The 18,275-nt window shown below is 34.4% G+C and overlaps 1 protein-coding gene across 1 annotated transcript; it reads left to right on the forward strand.

The window, feature by feature from the left end:
• Nucleotides 1–4,236: 4,236 nt before the first annotated feature.
• Nucleotides 4,237–17,888, forward strand: LOC123309563 (tubulin-specific chaperone cofactor E-like protein). Its single transcript, XM_044892738.1, has 6 exons — nucleotides 4,237–4,452; nucleotides 11,818–12,081; nucleotides 14,107–14,733; nucleotides 15,318–15,502; nucleotides 16,575–16,806; nucleotides 16,980–17,888. Exons 2-6 carry the CDS (start codon nucleotides 11,821–11,823, stop codon nucleotides 17,103–17,105), a joined length of 1,431 nt encoding a protein of 476 aa, XP_044748673.1. The 5' UTR covers nucleotides 4,237–4,452; nucleotides 11,818–11,820; the 3' UTR covers nucleotides 17,106–17,888.
• Nucleotides 17,889–18,275: the final 387 nt, after the last annotated feature.

An 18,275-nucleotide genomic window follows, 5' to 3' on the forward strand; every position in this document is an offset into this window, starting at 1 on the left:
TCAGTGTTCATATTTTTTTCCTCGTAAAAGCATAAGGCAAAGAACTTCCGTCGATCTTGGTTGTCTACTGTCTATATGAATTTTGATGTTATCTTTGGAGCAAAGATTATAATTCTAACTCTAACTCTACAATCTTTGTTTTGGATGTAGCAAGAAGATACAGCTATATCTTCTTGGGAAGAAGTCTACCCTCCATCAATGTTATCAAATAATCCACATACCCGCAAAAGTGCCAAAAAGTGATACGTCAGAAACTCAAAATTTTTTTTTCAAGCATTTATTGATAAGCAATCAGAATAAAAATTCTATGAGCTAATTTTTTCACAATTCTACATGACATAAAGAACATAACATGAAGAGGTTCTCCCCATTGGGAGAATCTCTTAATATTCCATTGGGTCAGTTGGCCAATTCCTTTGCAGTCTTCTCACTTCGTTGTCTCGTGTTAAGGGTTGTAGAAGGATATTTGTGTGTACTTCTAATCTAGAGTGGTGGTTTCTACTTCTTGTTTTTATGACATCCTGGACAAAGGGTATTTTCAGATCATCAAGAAACTCAAATGAGTAAAAAAAAATGGAGAAAAAAAAGTCAAAATAGTTATTTTTGCAACCATCAGTTGAAAAAAGCATTATTTTTGGTATTAAGCGTGTAATTCTCGCTTCGCTCGTTCGGCTCGTTGCGCAAAAGAAAGCGAAATACGAAAAATAGTATTTACCAACGTGTTCCACGCAAAAACAATTCTAATTTTGAATAGGATGTGCCTATGAATTGAAATCAAAAGTACCAAAAACATCTATACAAGCGTCTATTGCAGACATAGACATATAGACATGGACTGTGCCTTTCCTTTATATCTATGCATGAAATACGGTTAAAAAAAGTGACAGAGAGAAACGCACGTCGGGCATGCAAATGTCTTTTTCTAGAATTTTGATTGGTCCACACTCACCTCTATGTGAACAAAAAAGAGACAGGTAAATGCCCGACGATCATTTCTCTCTTTCTATAAAAAAGACATTTTCATGCTGACATTGCTCAGTCCATGTCTCTATGTCTATGATTGCAGATTTCTGTTTCTATGATTCTATGTATTTAATCAATCTTTCACTCCGATACTCTGGAGGTAATAACTCTGTAATCTGTGGGTAATAAGTATCTTTTTCTACAAGCGTGCGCGTTCAACCTTTTTCCCGCACGCATTTCAAGATGCAAAGAGTCACTTTCCCAAAAGGTGCGGCAAAAACGCCTGCTATTTCTTCCCCGCACGAATTTGCGTGCGGGAATGGATTGGCATCAGGGGTTTTTCCCGCACGCAAGTATAGAGTAAATTAAATTCTATCATGCCTCTACCCTCCATACGCCAACGATAAGTAACCCATGGTAACGACATGCAGAATTACGTCTGTCATAATACATGAATTAATCAAATCAAATTTGATCTGTTTCGTGAAATGGATATATTTATATATTTCAAGAGGTTGTAGAAAAAATATTGTTCCTAACTCTTGCGGAAAGTGTCTTGCCCGCACGAAACTGTCGTTGCCCGAACGATGCGAAGCAGAGTTCGGGTAAGCAGTTGAGTAGGTATCACTTTCCGCACTTAATAGGAAAATAACTATTTTATCATCATATGCGAAATATTTTACTTTTTGTAACTGTTTAAAAATGTCACTTCATATATGTCAAAATTAGAAAAAAAAATCCAACTCGTGCTGAATGTCTTTTCCCGCACGCGACTGATTGTCCGAGCTCCGCTTCAAGCAGTGGCGTATATAGCTAATATTTTCGAGGGGAGGAGCGAGACACTTACCCCATCGAATGGTTAGATCAGAGACAACCTTGTCCCTGGGTTAGGTTAAATAAATTTCAATTTTAATTGTGATTGAGATTCAAGGGATAATTTTGCGTCTAGTCACCCTGTTAATATTATATTATTCATTTCCGCCCCTGGTTTCAATTCGTATACTTTTTGTATTCATTGAAAGATTTTTTCAGTGAATTTCCCCCGGGCTACAATGGCTGAAAGTAATTTTTCCGGTTTCCGCCAACAGCCGTGTCAACCTTCAGCACCGGTACGGAAAAGTGACACTGACATATATATCTGACAAACAGATATGGGTTCGGAAAATTTACGATTTCAGTTAAACGGGCGGAGTACAAAAAAAATCGTTTCTTCAGTTTTCCAGCTGCTCACAAAAACTCCGAATATGAATTGCCCAAAGTCAAACTTTCAACTTTATTTTCGAGTACCTATTGTGAAAGCCTTCCTTCATCTCTTATCACGGGCTTTCCTGTCTGACAGAATTTCTTTATGAGATTCGGTGAGTTCAAAAAGAGTCCAAAGATTCCTCTTTGGTGAGTCCTACTCCGGTCTCCGATACATCACGTGTATCACGTGTTAAATCCCAGCTAGCGTTTTTCTCGGATGCATGATATCAAGCTCAGCAAGAAGACCTTAACAGATCATTTCCTGGGTGTGGTAAAGAGCATCTCTACCACTTAATCATGAGTAATGTGTGGTTATTCATATGGGTAGGAACATCCCCCATCGCACATATCACTTGGAGGGTTATGTTTTGCTGTCTGCGAGAAGCTATGTGGATCTGGGTGTTACTGTCGACAAAGACCTCCTTTGGTCTGGGCTGAGTATGTTACAAGCACTTTTAGCAGGGCAAATAGACTACTTTACGTGATTCCCAAGTCATTTCACGGCTGTAGTCCATCAACATGCTGAACAGCTATAGCTTTTAGTATACTAGAGATAGAGATATAGTTTGGAGCATGAACTCCGTTCGAGATCGAAAGCTCCCTTGAGTTGTTCAAAGCCGTATTCCTTTTGATGTTGCCAGACGGCCAGACTCTCATACGAGGAAAGACTAGGCCGTATGTACATCGTTCATCAAACGAAGATTAAGCTCTTAAACGACGATTAAGCACAGAATCTTCATGAACAAAAGATGGGGAAGACGGGAAAAGTTTCATTTTCATACGGCCATAGATATCCTAAATCTAACAGGGTTCACCCATAGGTGTACTAAGGATGTGTGGCTTGATAATCCCTTGTCCCATATATTCACTCTAACGTGTGGACTTCAATTCAAACTCAAGAAGAACTTCCGCCAAACTTGTCGACTGAACTTTCTTCCAAACGCAGTCCAATAAGGTGTAGTGGTGTAGAAATTGAAATTCTTGCTCTTTCCGGGTTTGTCGAAGTTTAATTATAAATAAATTATTAATATATGTGAGTGAGAATGAAAACTACTTTTATGTGGAAATAAACATACGATAAGAATGATCAAATGTAACCTTGAATGATTTTTACTTAGGGAACGGGCTCGGCAAGTGTCTGCCCAGACCAATTACCTTCATGCATCATTGGCGTACAGTACAAATATTAGGAACAACTTGCTGGATATTATATTGAATTTTGTTTTCTTGTTTCATTATCGGAGCAAGAAAAGAAATATTTTAAAATTCAAGTCTTTAAGAATGTCAAAACATTCGAAATAAATAAACCAATATACCCGATTTCACAAAACTCTCAATTGGGTAATCGAGGCTCGATCGATATCGATTTATTATCATTTAATGAAATCAGTCGTGAATATTATTCAGAAGATCATTCGTACATGAAAAATAATAACAGTTTGCTTTATACGTCCAACTTTTTGTCTTTTGTCCATGCTCAAGTGCTTCGATCCTTTTTTTTCGTAATTTTTTTTTAACTGACTATTTATTTATCGATCTGAAACCGGTCGGAATATGGAAATGAAATTTGGTGGGATTTAAGAGGCAATTATTTCGAATTTTGTGGCATGCAATTAAGAATTTTATGTTTCATCATTGGCGGGCATATGTGTTATTATGATCTCTTTATTTACGAAAAAATGGTACGCTGCTGATGAGATATTTACAACTAGATACCATTTTTGAATTACTCTTTCAATTTGTGACAATAAAAATCTCTCATAATTTTTTTAAATTTTTAAGTCTTTCAAATTAAGTTGGTGTCCGGAATTCTGAGAAGAAATATTGGACGAGAAAAATTCCTTTTTTATATACGAGAAATGAAAAACGTTTAATGAATCAACATACTACTGCCACTACTGGTGTAAACTACAAGTGAATCAATTCTACGACACTGGTTTAACACGAGCCACTCGAATAAAAATAATAAGCAACAATCTAGTCAGGCAGGTCAGCTGTTGCAACTTCCCCCAGATCAGCTGATCGCAATAACAAACAATCGCAAAATCGACTTCCCACGAGTCGCGACTAGAGTCAGTGGAAGCGGGAAGTTCGTAGTGTAACTTCAAACTGCAATATCGAGTTGATTTGTTTTCATTACAAACATTTTTACAATTTCTGGATTCTGAGAGGATGAAATCCTCTTAAGAAGTCTCATAGTTGGATCGTTGTTATTCTTTGTTGGATGTTTACAAACATTAGGACGTAAGTAGACGTAATATATTGATTTAATTGTTCTTTGTTCTATGCTCTGAGAATCGAACAACTGCGCACATGCATATATCCTCTTTTGTTATGTAAATAATGATGCTCTAAGCTTCATTATTATAATTTTTTCATATTCCACGTTGAATACACCTACTGTAATAATGACATAACGAGAAAATGATATTTCGAATTTTTCATCATCATCAAGCATGGTGTGTAGATGCATTTTATAAAAATGTCTTTAACGAATTGCCACGCAATTTCCTCATCGAATATATCCACTTTTCGTTAAGAAGATGACCGAATTAGTATAATTATCTGGTGGCATTATCAAAGCTGATGTTTAGATCTCAGCGTACCTACCTGATTTTGATGATTTTCCCAAAGGTAGGCTGCCTCTTAGCGCATTCTTTACTAATTGTGAAGTGAGCGAAAGGCGCACCTAGATTTTTTCCTATACCAGCCCATCATGGGGTGAAAAAATTATCGGGAAACTGAACCAGGTTTAAAATTCATACACTTGAAATTATTTCCCCAGTCCCAAGTCATCAAACTTTCACTCTTCTGAATACTAAAAATATTATTACTTACCTATTACAGGTATAAGTCATATACCTACCTTAACAAAGAGATGTAACAATTCTGCGTTTAGGAATTCGATGCAAACAGTTTGGGAACTTCTTACACGTTTTATTCCACAATATTATTCTACCCTCAAAATTGGTCGATAGCCATGATTAATTTTCATTTTTCCGAAAAATATTAGATTCAAAAAATTGTGTGTTTTTTTACCTCCTTTTTTTGCGCTTGATTCTCGCATTGTTGTTAGCCCGAAATGCTTTTCAATTTCAGTTGACCTTTCGGATGTGAACCGTTCCCTAGAGCCAAAAGCCTTACAATGCGATCTTGAAGTCCAGTCGTTCTTCTTACATATCTCCTGTACAGGGTGTCCCAAATGCGATGGTCAGTGCATGACAGCATCTCGAGAGACAAGATAAGACAAGATAAAATCTTTTTCCGAAATTGTTAGAAATCAGGAGGCACATCATAGATATCTTGATGCGTTCCTGAAAAATTACTGTCTCAAATATTTCGCTATATATCTTGGTTTATGTTCTAGATATTCGAAAAAATCTAAAACAATTTTCTCAGTAATTTTTATGTTTTATGGGATACTCGTAATGGATCATAGAAATCAATAACCATTTCTGAGATAAAGAGGATAGTCGTTGTTTTTTGAAAGGGACAACCTATATTTTTCAACGCAGTTTCTAGTCACAGTTTCGTCGAAAATTTTCCCGTTACCAGTTTTTCAAAAATGTAATCCGTTTCGAAGTTATTTGGATTTTCGACTTCAATTAATGGCACACCTTATATGTATGTATACAGGGTGTGGCGTAATGAATGGATAATATGGAGCCTGCAGGTAGAGGACTCTATGGCGGTTCAGAAAAATATATTTTACGTTTAGTAAAAGTGCCTTGGTTTTCGAGATATTCGAGATTTTCGAAAATTCAAGAAAATCACACCCTTCGCCCCTCTTCTTGCAGGCAAGACTCCAAATGAAGGAATTTTTTCAAACTGTTTTTTGGATAGTATTCCTGGATGATCTATCGAATGTAATTCATTATTTTTGAGGCGCATGAATAGTTTTTCATAAATAAAAGAATTAACTCAAATTTTCCGTTTTGCTTATTTTTTCTTCCTAAGTTCAACCCAGCGTGGTGTGAAAAATAATATGGTTACCTGATTGCCAAAGCAAGAGAAAACATGCCTGTTTCACTGAGATTCTGAAATGGTATAACTCACTCTATTTTCAGCATTAAATACAAAATAAATTTCTATTACAATGAGTCAAGGCAGAGTTTTACGTTAGCCTTTTTCTTTAATTTTTAGCAACTGAAATGAGACTTGCAAGCAGAATAAAGCAATTATTCATAAGAAGTTGTAGAGGATCTAGTACAGCTCCTGATGCACACTTCGAACACATTTTGTGAAACTCGATTCAATTAAACAATATTTTAAAATTGGGTTTTTTCCCTCGTATCCTTTCATTATTAAGCCCTATAGTTATAGAGTTAATAGTTGTTAAGCGAATTTCGAGTAACGAAGTGAATTTTAGCACTTTTGTAATTAAGAAAAAAAGCTGAAAATTAGGTAATTTTTATTACATTGAGTCAAGACCCTTGTTACAAAAATGCTGAAATTTAATGCATAACTTGAAATTAACTTGATAATATTGATTTCACAACGTTGGGGTTCAATAATAAAAGAAAACGAGAAAAAATAACAATTGTAAAATATCGTTTCATTGAATAAAGTTCCACAAATCACAAATGATGCTTAAATTGGCCACCATGAGTTCTGATACATGCTCTATAGTCTACACTTTCTAATGAATCATAGCTTTATTGCATAGATATCAACAATTTCAAAATGAGTGTCGTTTCATTGAATTAAATATCACAAAAGATTCTCTAAGAGGCCACCATGAGCTTCAGTAGACGATTGCTTCATTCTGCTTGCATTTCTCATTTTAGCTAATAAAAATTTTAGAAACACTGTTTACATTAAACTAGGCCTCAACTGATTGCAATAGGAATTTATTTTGTATTAAATGCTGAGAATACAGAGAGTTATACCATTTCGGAATCTCAATGAAACTGGCATGTTTTTTCTTGCATTGGCTCTCATGTAACCATATTATTTTTTACACCGCGCTAGGTTTAACTTATGAAAAAAAATTAGCAAAACGGAAAATTTGAGTTAATTCTTTTTTTCATAAAGAACTATTCATGCCCTTCAAAAATAATGAATTACATTCGATAGATCATCTATCCAGGAATACTATCCAAAAAACAGTTTGAAAAAATTCCTTCATTTGGAGTCTTGCCTGCAAAACGAGTGGCGTAGGGTGTAATTCTCTTGAATTTTCGAAAATCTCCAATATCTCGAAAACCAAGGCACTTTTACTGAACGTAAAATATATTTTTCTGAACCGCCATAGAGTCTTCTACCCCCAGGCTCAATATTATCGATTCATTACGCCACACCCTGTATAAATATTTTTCATTTATTCCGAGATTTGATTCATTTTGTGTCTATTGTGTAATCTTCTTCAATATTGTGTAATATTGTGTAATCTTCTTCAATATAAAGATAATATCATATTATTATGAGAAGGAGACATTATACGTATTTGAAAGTTTTAATTTTATGAAGAATAAACAAAAATTTAATCGAAACTTCCATAGAAACGCAACATAGGACGAACTCGAAAGTAAGTCGAGTATATAAGATTTATATACAAGGTGTATCAAGTTCGAGGGCCCTTTAGACGTTTATGGATTTTTTTTTACTTTTTCTTTCCTGATATGATTTGAACAGAAATATATTCGAAATTGAATACTCTATCATATCAGACGAAAAAATAGAAAAAAAAATTTATTTCTAATCCCTGTATAACTGAAAGTGCTCACGCTTCAAGAATATTTTAGTTCAGTAGATAATGTCGAACAATATTATAATCCCAATTTTCAGATTTCAAATAGGTCCAGTTCTGCAGAAACGTCTAATAGGCCCTCGAACTTGGCACACCTGTATAAAGGTGTCCCATGTCCAGAATGAAGTCGGAAAATTAAATACCTTTGAAACGGATGACATTTTCGAAAAACTGCTAACGGAATGCTTTTCGAGTTTTCGACAAATCTGCAACGAAAACCTGCGTTGAAAATATAGACTGTCTCATTTAAAAAACAGCGCTCTCCTCTATATCACTGATGGAATTTAATTTCTATGATGCGTTACGAGTATTTCATAAAACATAAAAATTACGTAAAAAAATGTTTTGAAGATTTTTGTCTGAGTCTTATAGTTCGCGAGATGCTCTCATCAGTGAACATCGAATTTGGGACACCCTGTACAGGACGTACACTTCAAGATCGCATCCTTAGGCTTTTGGCTCTACGGTAACGCTTCACGTCCATAAGGTCAATTGCATGTCAGGCTAATAACAAGGCGAGCTCTTTCTGATCGGATCAGAAGTTTTGGACTAACTTCATACCATCCTATTAGTATTTACCGTTCTTAGGCACCGAAGTCGAAGTGATCGACTGGCCTAGTACAAGTAACTGCTACTGAACTGGGACCTTGAATAAGGTGCGTAATGAAGCTTGAATTTTTGAAAAAAGGGTAATAATTTGATGAACATTGTAAATGTATTTCGAACAATGTCATATCATTATATATTTATTATTTTATTAATAAAAAAAATGGAAAGTTGCAAAGCCTATGGCAAGAAGTAGTGATTGATATATTCTTAGTAAAATTGATTTGAAGACTGTCCATCAGTTCTTGACATAAAAAGCCATATCAGGAGTATAAATCAAAAGATAATCAGTGAATGCATAACCTGCCAAAAATCCCTTCCACCGAATTTTTCTTCATGGATCATCTCATATCAATCATAATCTTCAATTACATAATGGGCAAGTTTCCTAAAACTCCAAAACCGAATTTGAGATTATTTATGGAAAGCCTTTTCTACTAGTTATTCAACACGTAAAAGATTCGCTTATAAATTCAGACATTCCAGAAATACACCCTTCGAAACTTCGACTATGTGAAAGCTTGTGACGTGTAGAATGCCTTTATTAAAGTATAGTAATTTTTGTTAATTCGACAACACTGGAACCGATCAAGAAGATATCCACAGATTACAAAAAATTGTTTCTGTAATCTGTGTCTTTACCTTCTTAAAACCGATGATATTTTGTGTCATTGTGTGTTTTTCTTGTCAAATGTGAATAATGTGATCATCAAACTTGATATTTATTACATCTATGGTGATCAGAAAACTTTCATGACCATTACTGACACAAATGGGCGTTGCCGGATTGTGAAAATGACGTAGAATGTTCACAAGAGCACTTCTGAAATCAGAATTTTCGTAATCGAATACAGACAAAATGCAATATGTTAAAATTCGAAAAAAATATATTTCGAGATATTTGAGTTATAAGGATTTTTATGACATATATTTTGAAATTTAGGAAAATACCCCATTAGAAATAGAGTGCTTAATTGCTTTCCGTGAAGATCCATCGCTGAAATTGATGACTGATTACAAAGTTGAAAATTCAGAAATACTCAAAATGTACTTTTAGTATTTTCAACCTCGTATAATCAGTCAACTTCACACCGGTAAAGTATACATATACTCAATTACTTTTCGAACTACAGAAATTTCAATCTCATACCGAAAATAGGCATAGGAAGAATGCAATAACTGAATTTTGTACTGCTCAATAATATTTTCTAATTTTTTTCTTGGATTATTCTTATGCAATGCAAACGTTATTAATGTCAGCTTAAAATATCGCTCTAAAGTGGGTCGGAAATATTTTGGGACGAAGTTTAATGTCAGGTTTTTTTGGAATTGCCATCTGAAACACAACCTGGTTTTGTCATGGACGGTTTATTGATTGATGCCCATCAAATCTTATAATTTTATATTCTGATGCTACTCCATAAAATAATTATTGAAGAAAAATCATATGGAACAGTCATTTTGAATCCCTTACAATGGCGTTAAGGGGTTGAAAAGGCTGTATATTCGAAGTATTTCGAAGGGTGCTTGATTTAGAAAAATATTCATATGAAGTAGGTACGCCTACTTATTTTTATCGAGGAATCAAATCCTGAACTTTCTTGCATTTATTTACATTTACAGTCACCTTGGATAAAGAACTTAACACATATCCGTTTGGTATTATTTCTCATTCCAAAAATTTATTTGCTTTGTCCATCATGTACATCAAAAGGATATATTTGTCTTACTCTCATGGCAATTGCATATAAATATTTATGAGATGAATTCAGTTGTAGAATACCAATAGGTATATGATGTAAATTATTACAGATCGCCAAAAAAAAAAACATTTAGGAACAATCTTACGCAACAAATCAGCGAGGCTGATATCAAAAGCTCAAGTAGAGCGTGAATTTTAATTACGACGGTGAGGTGAGGTAATAATACTACTCATTTTGTTATGTATCTATTGAAAACGAAAGTCAATCCTTGATCCGACCGAAAGCGAATGAAATCGTACAATCAATATTGTGTTAAAAAATGTTGGTCATCAAAAAAAGTTGCTAGAATAAATTATTTTGCAGCACCAAACTACAAAAGCGCCATTGTTTCAAGCAAAAAGGTACTTTTCTTTCTTCAAAAACTCATTTTAATGGCATTAATCACTTTACAATGACTTTTAGGGCATATAGCCCGCCAGGCAAATTAGGGTCTTCCTTCTTAAAACTTGCTAACAAGCTGAAAATGGTTTCAAACGACGGAGGACGTATCATTATCAGTAAAATGACTGAAATGAAGTTTGCGCGCAATTTTTGCGAAGGCTTATAACTTTTGAGGATCAAAAAACTTTGAAATTGTTGGCCATTTTTTGCTTTTTTGCGATTTTCACTAAGAGGAGATGTCAAAATTTGTTTCTGACTTCTTTTGTAGAGGAAGAAGAAACTTTTCAAATGGCATCATGTGGTTCAGCCACAATCGCCAAATTTAGGTTATATTTTCTAACTTAGCTGGAAAGAAGGAAACATTGACTTGCGACGTCTATATAATTTTTGTATTCAGCATTTCTGCTATTCAGGTGCCTCAGTTCAATAAAGCAAAAATCTTCAATAGATTTTACGTTGAAGGTTATGCCTTAAAGGGGCCTCTATTATTATGAAAATAAAGAAACTTTTCATCGGTGCTAATTGAGTACCTATATTGTTCTTGACTATTCTTCACTAAGCTAAGAATAATTTTTTTTAGCTACGGAAGTGACGATTGATCTAGTAATGCCGTTTTTTCTTGATTTTCGCTTCTGGATTCTTTTGAGTGTCTAAAAATCAGAGTATGCTGAACTTCAAACAGATATTATGATTTTCACATAAATCAGTTTTCAAACCATGACCACAGAAAACATAATCATGACACGTGTTTCGCTGTTTCAATAGCATCCTCAGCTGGTTGAAGGTGAAAGGTAAACTAGTCAACAGCTTACATTCAACCACACGAAAAAAAGCTAAGGTCTTGAAATATGTGTAAGAGCAAAGAAGTAATATTTATAGTTATTGATTTTCCGGAATAAAATTTAGAAACATAGAAATCATTCACGTATTGGACCATAGTTTGTGCTAATAAAATAATGTACATTGTACATCATAGAATCAGTACATCACCTTTGTTTCTTTTCATTATGTCAAAAATAAGCTGGTATTCTAATGATAACACCTTTTCAATTTCAATAGAGTTTAATAATTAAAGTTATTTGAAAAATAACGTAAAAGCCCTCGTTTCAGATAATGACGTCACTATTGGAGGCTCTGGAACAGAAATATGGAGAGAGGGAAATGGCCTTCGAGGATTTGGACGATTCGAAATATGAAGATATAGCTATTTCCATATTTGTGCCTTGTAGGTCACCCAGAGCTCTGGTTCCATCCCTTTTGGTATTGAATGACTGTGATATTACCACTGCCGGGGACAGAGAAGCTTTAGTAGCAAAATGTTCTTGCGTTGAAGAGCTGGATCTCGCAAAAAATAAGCTCCACGATTGGCCAGAGGTAGGAAAAACCCAACATTGAATTGAACACTATTAAAACATTTCACTCTAACTGAAACATCAAATTTTGAAATGATAGATGCTGTACTCGAACAAAATGATGGTTTCAAATTTTAAAGAAGCAATAGGAAAATTGATTATTCACCATCACAATTTGAAGAATTCATTAGGTGGTAAACAAACTGTTGGCTAATTTTGAATACCAGTATGAATACATGTAGATATTTATTTTTAGTTCTAGGTCATCATTCCCATTTCAAATTTTTACGATAGGGATATTGCGTTCCGATTATATAATTCTAATTATATTATTGCGTCTTAAGAATCGGGTGTTCAAATTTTGTTGTTCCCTCATTTCTTTTTCAAAGAATACATGAAAAAAACATGCGAACTTCTTCGCAGGATTATTTACTGTTTTCACACATAACTACTAGTTTAGATGTCTGTGCTTTTTTATTAGGGTAAAATCAAAGAGTAACTTGTTGGAATGCAGAAATCCGAATGGCTTACCGTGCGTTGGTTTGATCGAGTAGCGTAATAAATTTCAGAAAAGAAAGATTTCTGAAAAGGAATATTATAGTAGGTACACACATATTGTTTCATCAAAGGCAATGGAAATTCTACGTTTGCTGAGCATTTGTTGAATGCAAAGCACAACTTTCGAAATTTTACATAAGCTAAAAAGTTTACGGTCGTTTAGAAAGTTATATCACTTAACGATCAGATTGGCCTCAATGACTCGCGATTATTGAATTCATTTTGAATTATTTTGTCAACTAGTATTTTTTCGTTAAAGTTACTTATACAGAGTGATTCATTGAGAAATTAACATACAATCAGGGTGGATGGAGGAAACCGACGTGCTTCTAAGTAACCCATTTTTTTATAGATCTATAATTCGTAATGCGTACTCCTGCATGCGATTTTAATATTCAATAAACCTAGTGAAATCTGTATTTTCATGGACAATACCAATAACCAAAATTTTAAAAAATTGAATTTAATTCGGTACTTTTTGCTAATTTTAATTGAATTTTTTGGATCACAAGCTTGAAACATTACGAAAACAGAGGTTTGATATCTAATAAAATTTTTTTATCGTTTTTAGTAGTAAAATTACTTGAAATTATTACATATCAATCCAAGTATACAAATCTGTTCATTTTCTTTGTGTTACAAGTTTATGACCCAGAAAATAAGGACCTGATGAGAGGCTGTAGATTCAAGTAAATCAGGAAAATTACTAACTACTGAATTAAATTAAGTTTTTTTGAAATTTTGGTTACCTACTGTTGTCTGAAAATTCAGACTTGACTAGATTTATTGAATATTAATTACATGCGGAAGTACGAGAAATACCTTGTTCCTTTCAGTTTTTTCTCGAATATTATATCAATTTTGAGGAATTTCGATAACCAGGGTGTTTTTTTTTTGGTTTAACATTCCGCATTGATTTTTCCTAGGCCAGACCTGACAAAATTTACATACTATATTTCAGTATGAACAAGTTTTTGCGGATAATAAATATCAAATATCATCAAAATATATAGGATATCGATATAGGGTGGTTCGAAAGTTAAGGGTACCTATAAAATTGAAGAAATTGGCAAAATCAATAAAACACTTTTGTATCTTGATTATAAGGGGATACAGACCCTTCAAATAAAAGGATATTCTAGTATCTACCCATAGCTTCTCAGTCAGTCTTCTTTTCTATATTTTGTTGACAGATATACTCCGATTTGTACCTGTTCTAAATAATTGCTTTGAATGTACTGGAAACTCCCGTAGATAATCAGAAATAGAGTTAATTGCTTGTTTGGTATCAAATAATAATTCATTTCAACTACATCGCCCGCCTGAAGATGCTACTTGCATCTTTATCGAAACGCGTAGCGATTAAATTATTATTTAATCGTTAACTCACGTGTGTACTTAATTAAGTTTTTCATTTTAATTATAGATTTTATCATCGAGTATATCGGCCACATCTGACATTAGCTGAAAATCTGGGAATATTTTTCAGGTATTCTGCATTCTTCAACAGATGCCCCGGCTCAAATTCGTGAATTTAAGCTTCAACGAATTATCCACGCCCATAAATAAAATAGACCTTTATTGGGAACAGCTACGCAACCTCGTCCTGAACTCCACCTTCATCAGATGGGAAAGCATCCAGGAGATTCTCGGCCATCTTCCCCAGCTGGAAGAGCTCCATCTGAGCCTCAACGATTACAAGCACGTACATCTGTTTCGTGAAGAGGACGATTGCGACTGTCAAGCGGAAGAACGCGCGACCAAGAACCACGAGACGAATTGCTGTTGCCCAAAATTCGATTACCGGGGAAAACATTCGCACACCAAACTGAGAAAATTACACTTTACGGGGAATCCCGTGAGAGAATGGTGGCAGGTCTGCAAGCTCGGTTACGCCTTTCCCAACCTGGAGTCGCTGGTACTTGCCAATTGTCCGATCGATTCCCTGAAAATCGACGTGTCTAGATGTTCCTGTGATAAAAAGTGCCGTTCTATGAACTCGCAAGAAGCTTTCAAGAAACTTGAAATTTTGAATTTGAATTCTACCGATTTGTCCGGTTGGGATGATGTTGAAACGTTGGCGAAATTTCCTGCCCTGAATTGTGTCCGAGTTCAGGTGAGTATGGTAGTAAAACGTAAAACTAATAATAAATTTTGTCAATTAAAAAGCACAGATATTTACAAGCCTGCGAAATCATCATTTGGCCAAAGTGTCGATAATTTTCGAATTTCGAAAAATTCGTGGTCAATTTCAATTCCGTCGATCATGAGGCCATTCTAAGACTATCCGAGGAAGTCCATTTAACATTCGCCAAAACAGATGGTGATTAATCGAGATGACTGCAAAACTATTTTATGAATTTTTTTTTGTTCACCGTGTGAACTATAAATAATCTTTAATAATCGTTTGCGTGAAAAACTTACGAACTTTATTCGGATGCTTTTCACTCTATTGCTTAAATCGCTCAGAACGTGAAGGAGGTTAACTAATTAACCGAACAAAAAAAAAACTTAATGATAAACATTTGAACTTTATGATAATAATTTCAAATCTGCATTTCGTACATACTAAGACATTTGTTGAGTCGTAGATTTTTCCAAACTTGAAAATGCAGATCTCGTCGCACTGTCTCAATTACACATTACATTTATTGTTAACATAATGAAGAAAATTATTACATAAGGTTGATCCACCTTTAGGGATGTCCTTTGTGGGAAAGCAACGAGTATACAGAACATGAAAGGAGGCAGCTATTCATCGCTAGACTACCAAACGTGAACACCTTGAATGGAGGTGGTAAAATTGGGCATGATGAAAGGGAAGATGCCGAGAGAGCATTCATAAGGTATTATATGGAAAAACCAGAATGCGAAAGACCTGACAGGTATGTACTAAAATTGTCGGCGTGACTATATCTATAATTTATCCCTTTTTCATACCTCGTTAAAAAACATAAAAACCGTCAACTCGTTACGCCTATATACCGGGTGTCCCAGAGCTTTTAGGCCAGCAAATATCTCAGTTACCTGCGGAAAAAAAAAAATTGAAAAAAATACTTGTCGTAGGAGACCATACGCTCTTTCATGCAGCATAGCAAAATCCACCCCCTGACAAACAACCCCCGAGAAACCACCCCTAACTTTTGTTTTTCAAATGGCACTCCTATGTTTGTTGTGCTTCAACTTACAGTTTTTTTCATTTCTCATTCAATGATGTATCATGGTAGCTAGAATGTCATGCAGAATTATGGAAAATAAAAATACAAATGAAATACGAATTTATACGCTCAGCTGTATTGTTACTGCAACATTATACTAAAGAAAATGTTTTATAACATAAATTATAATAAACAAAAAGTTCTAACATTTTATTGACTCTTTTTTTTCAACATCCACTTTTTCTTGTCTCTACAATGTGGACTAATTCGATCAGTCCAATTAACAGTACCCACTAACGAATTCAATTTTATCGAGTGACTATCTTTACAACTACATATTATGATATATTATTGATTGAGAATTAAAAAGAGCTGTCAGTTGAAGCCAAACAAACATGGGGGTGCCATTTGAAAAACAAAAGTTAGGGGTGGTTTCTAGGGGGTTGTTTGTCAGGGGGTGGATTTTGCTATGCTGCATGAAAGAGCGTATGGTCTCCTACGACAAGTATTTTTTTCAATTTTTTTTTTCCGCAGGTAACTGAGATATCTGCTGGCCTAAAAGCTCTGGGACACGCGGTATAGGCCATGGCGGCCTTCTTCATTATTATAAATTTCCGGGCTTCTAAAACGAGGTCTTTCAGGTATTTCACCAAACGTTTTGCCCATAACTGTTGTATGCATCGACATTCGAATCTAGATCTCACGCCGAACTGATATTGTGGGCGAAACGCCAGGTGAAATATCTGAAAGCTTTTTGTGAAGTCTTCATACAGCCTTAATACTTTCACTGAAATTTCAGGTATTTCGAATTGGTTTCCATCCACGGAAAATTGGACCCGTTGGTGAACATAGATCTAAGACCCGAAAAACGGGTTAAAGTGTTGTTCACCTGCGGTAATAACAGCGAAATTCGTTCGGTTGATGTCTATCGCACAGTCAGCGATCTCAAGCTCAAACTGGAAGCATTTGCTGGATTTTCCGCATCGAAAATGAGATTATTTTACGTCGATCAGGACCTGAGGGATATTCAGGTATGCTGAAATAAATCACTATCCTCGATTATTTTTTATTTTGCATGTATAAGACATTCTTCTCCTCTGTTTAATCTTTGAGCAAGGATACAACTTTCCAAAACTGAACCTGCTTTTCTCAATTTTCGTTCTCATTATTTCGGTAACCATGAACTAGTGATTTTTCATTTCAGGGTCCTGAGGAAATGAAATATCCCCATAAGCAGCTTTACAGTTATAATATTTACTCAGGCGATGAGATAATAATCGACTATAAGGGTAGATCATCCGAAAGAAATTCTCTGAGCCAATCAATTTAAACTATATTTTTCCTGTTGCAAAGCTTAATTAACATATTCCGATTTTAATTCCATGCAGATTGAGAGTTTAGTTTATATTAACGAAAAAGTGGTCTGTGATGTCGTTGACCATTTCAAAACAGATGAAATGTCGGTTGTTTGATTAGTTGTCGTTTTACAAATAAGTGGACGAATAAATGTGAGTACGAAAATAAGTATTTCCATGAGCTTAATTTTTTTATTCATTTTCTAGTCATCAAGTCAAGTGATATACCTACTCAAAATTTTTTCAAGTTTTTGAATTATAGACCAAACAAACGATTATTACCTAATAATTATGGTTTGTGCCCGTTTAAAATTTCTATTGTTATCAAAAATTCTGATTTTTCCATAAAAAATCTTTTCGCCATTCGATCCATTCAAAGGAAGGTAGCATTTCCTTGAACCGTTAAATTTTTCAGATTTTATGAATCACTACTTTATTTGCAACAAGAGGACAGTTGTAGTGTTTTGTTTATGAATAAAGGAATTATTCCAAGTTATATGTGATTACTGATTATTATTATATTATATAAGGATAATGGCTCGCGTTACTTTTTAAGAATTCGAGAGCAATAATTATAATTCTCTTCATAATACCTAATTACTAAAATCCAGTTTAAGCAGCTTTAAATATAAATCATATTAATCCTACTAAAATTTCCGCAACAAAACTATACTGCCATTCATACTCCATAAGTTTGTACAACTTATTATAGATTTAGTTGAAAAATATGAATGTTTAATAAAATAAATAAAAAACTTTCTTTGTCCCTTTTTTCATCCACAATCAAAACATAAATTGATCATAATTTATACATTTCCTTGATTATTATTATGCTCATAAATCACATGTGATTAATGAAAAATTATTCACTGAACGACCGTATTACACTATGTATGGTGTAATACACCTTGTATAGGGGTGTCACATGGTGAGTAGCATATTGGCCTATAGGGTTGGTTTTCATTTTTTTCCTAGTCCTATTTCCTGCTATCTGGTTGTATTAGGTATTTATGAAAATTATAGATGTTGACGCTTGTTATTGCTGGCCCGCAACCTCAACAGTTATAAGCGGGTGTATTTATTGCAGTTTAATTCCAATTCATCACTTGAAAAGCTGCTCTTTCAGAATATAAATCTGCGATGAT

This window comes from Coccinella septempunctata, chromosome 3, assembly GCF_907165205.1.
Source record: "Coccinella septempunctata chromosome 3, icCocSept1.1, whole genome shotgun sequence".
Classification (NCBI taxonomy): Eukaryota; Metazoa; Arthropoda; class Insecta; order Coleoptera; family Coccinellidae; genus Coccinella; species Coccinella septempunctata.

What these genes read in the sequence shown, in the direction of transcription:
- LOC123309563 (XM_044892738.1), top strand. Translation starts at nt 11,821, where the DNA reads ATGACGTCACTATTGGAGGCTCTGGAACAGAAATATGGAGAGAGGGAA. An exon ending in TGAATTGTGTCCGAGTTCAG is followed by an intron (nt 14,734 to 15,317) that starts GTGAGTATGGTA and finishes ATCCACCTTTAG; the next exon opens with GGATGTCCTTTGTGGGAAAG. An exon ending in GAATGCGAAAGACCTGACAG is followed by an intron (nt 15,503 to 16,574) that starts GTATGTACTAAA and finishes CTGAAATTTCAG; the next exon opens with GTATTTCGAATTGGTTTCCA.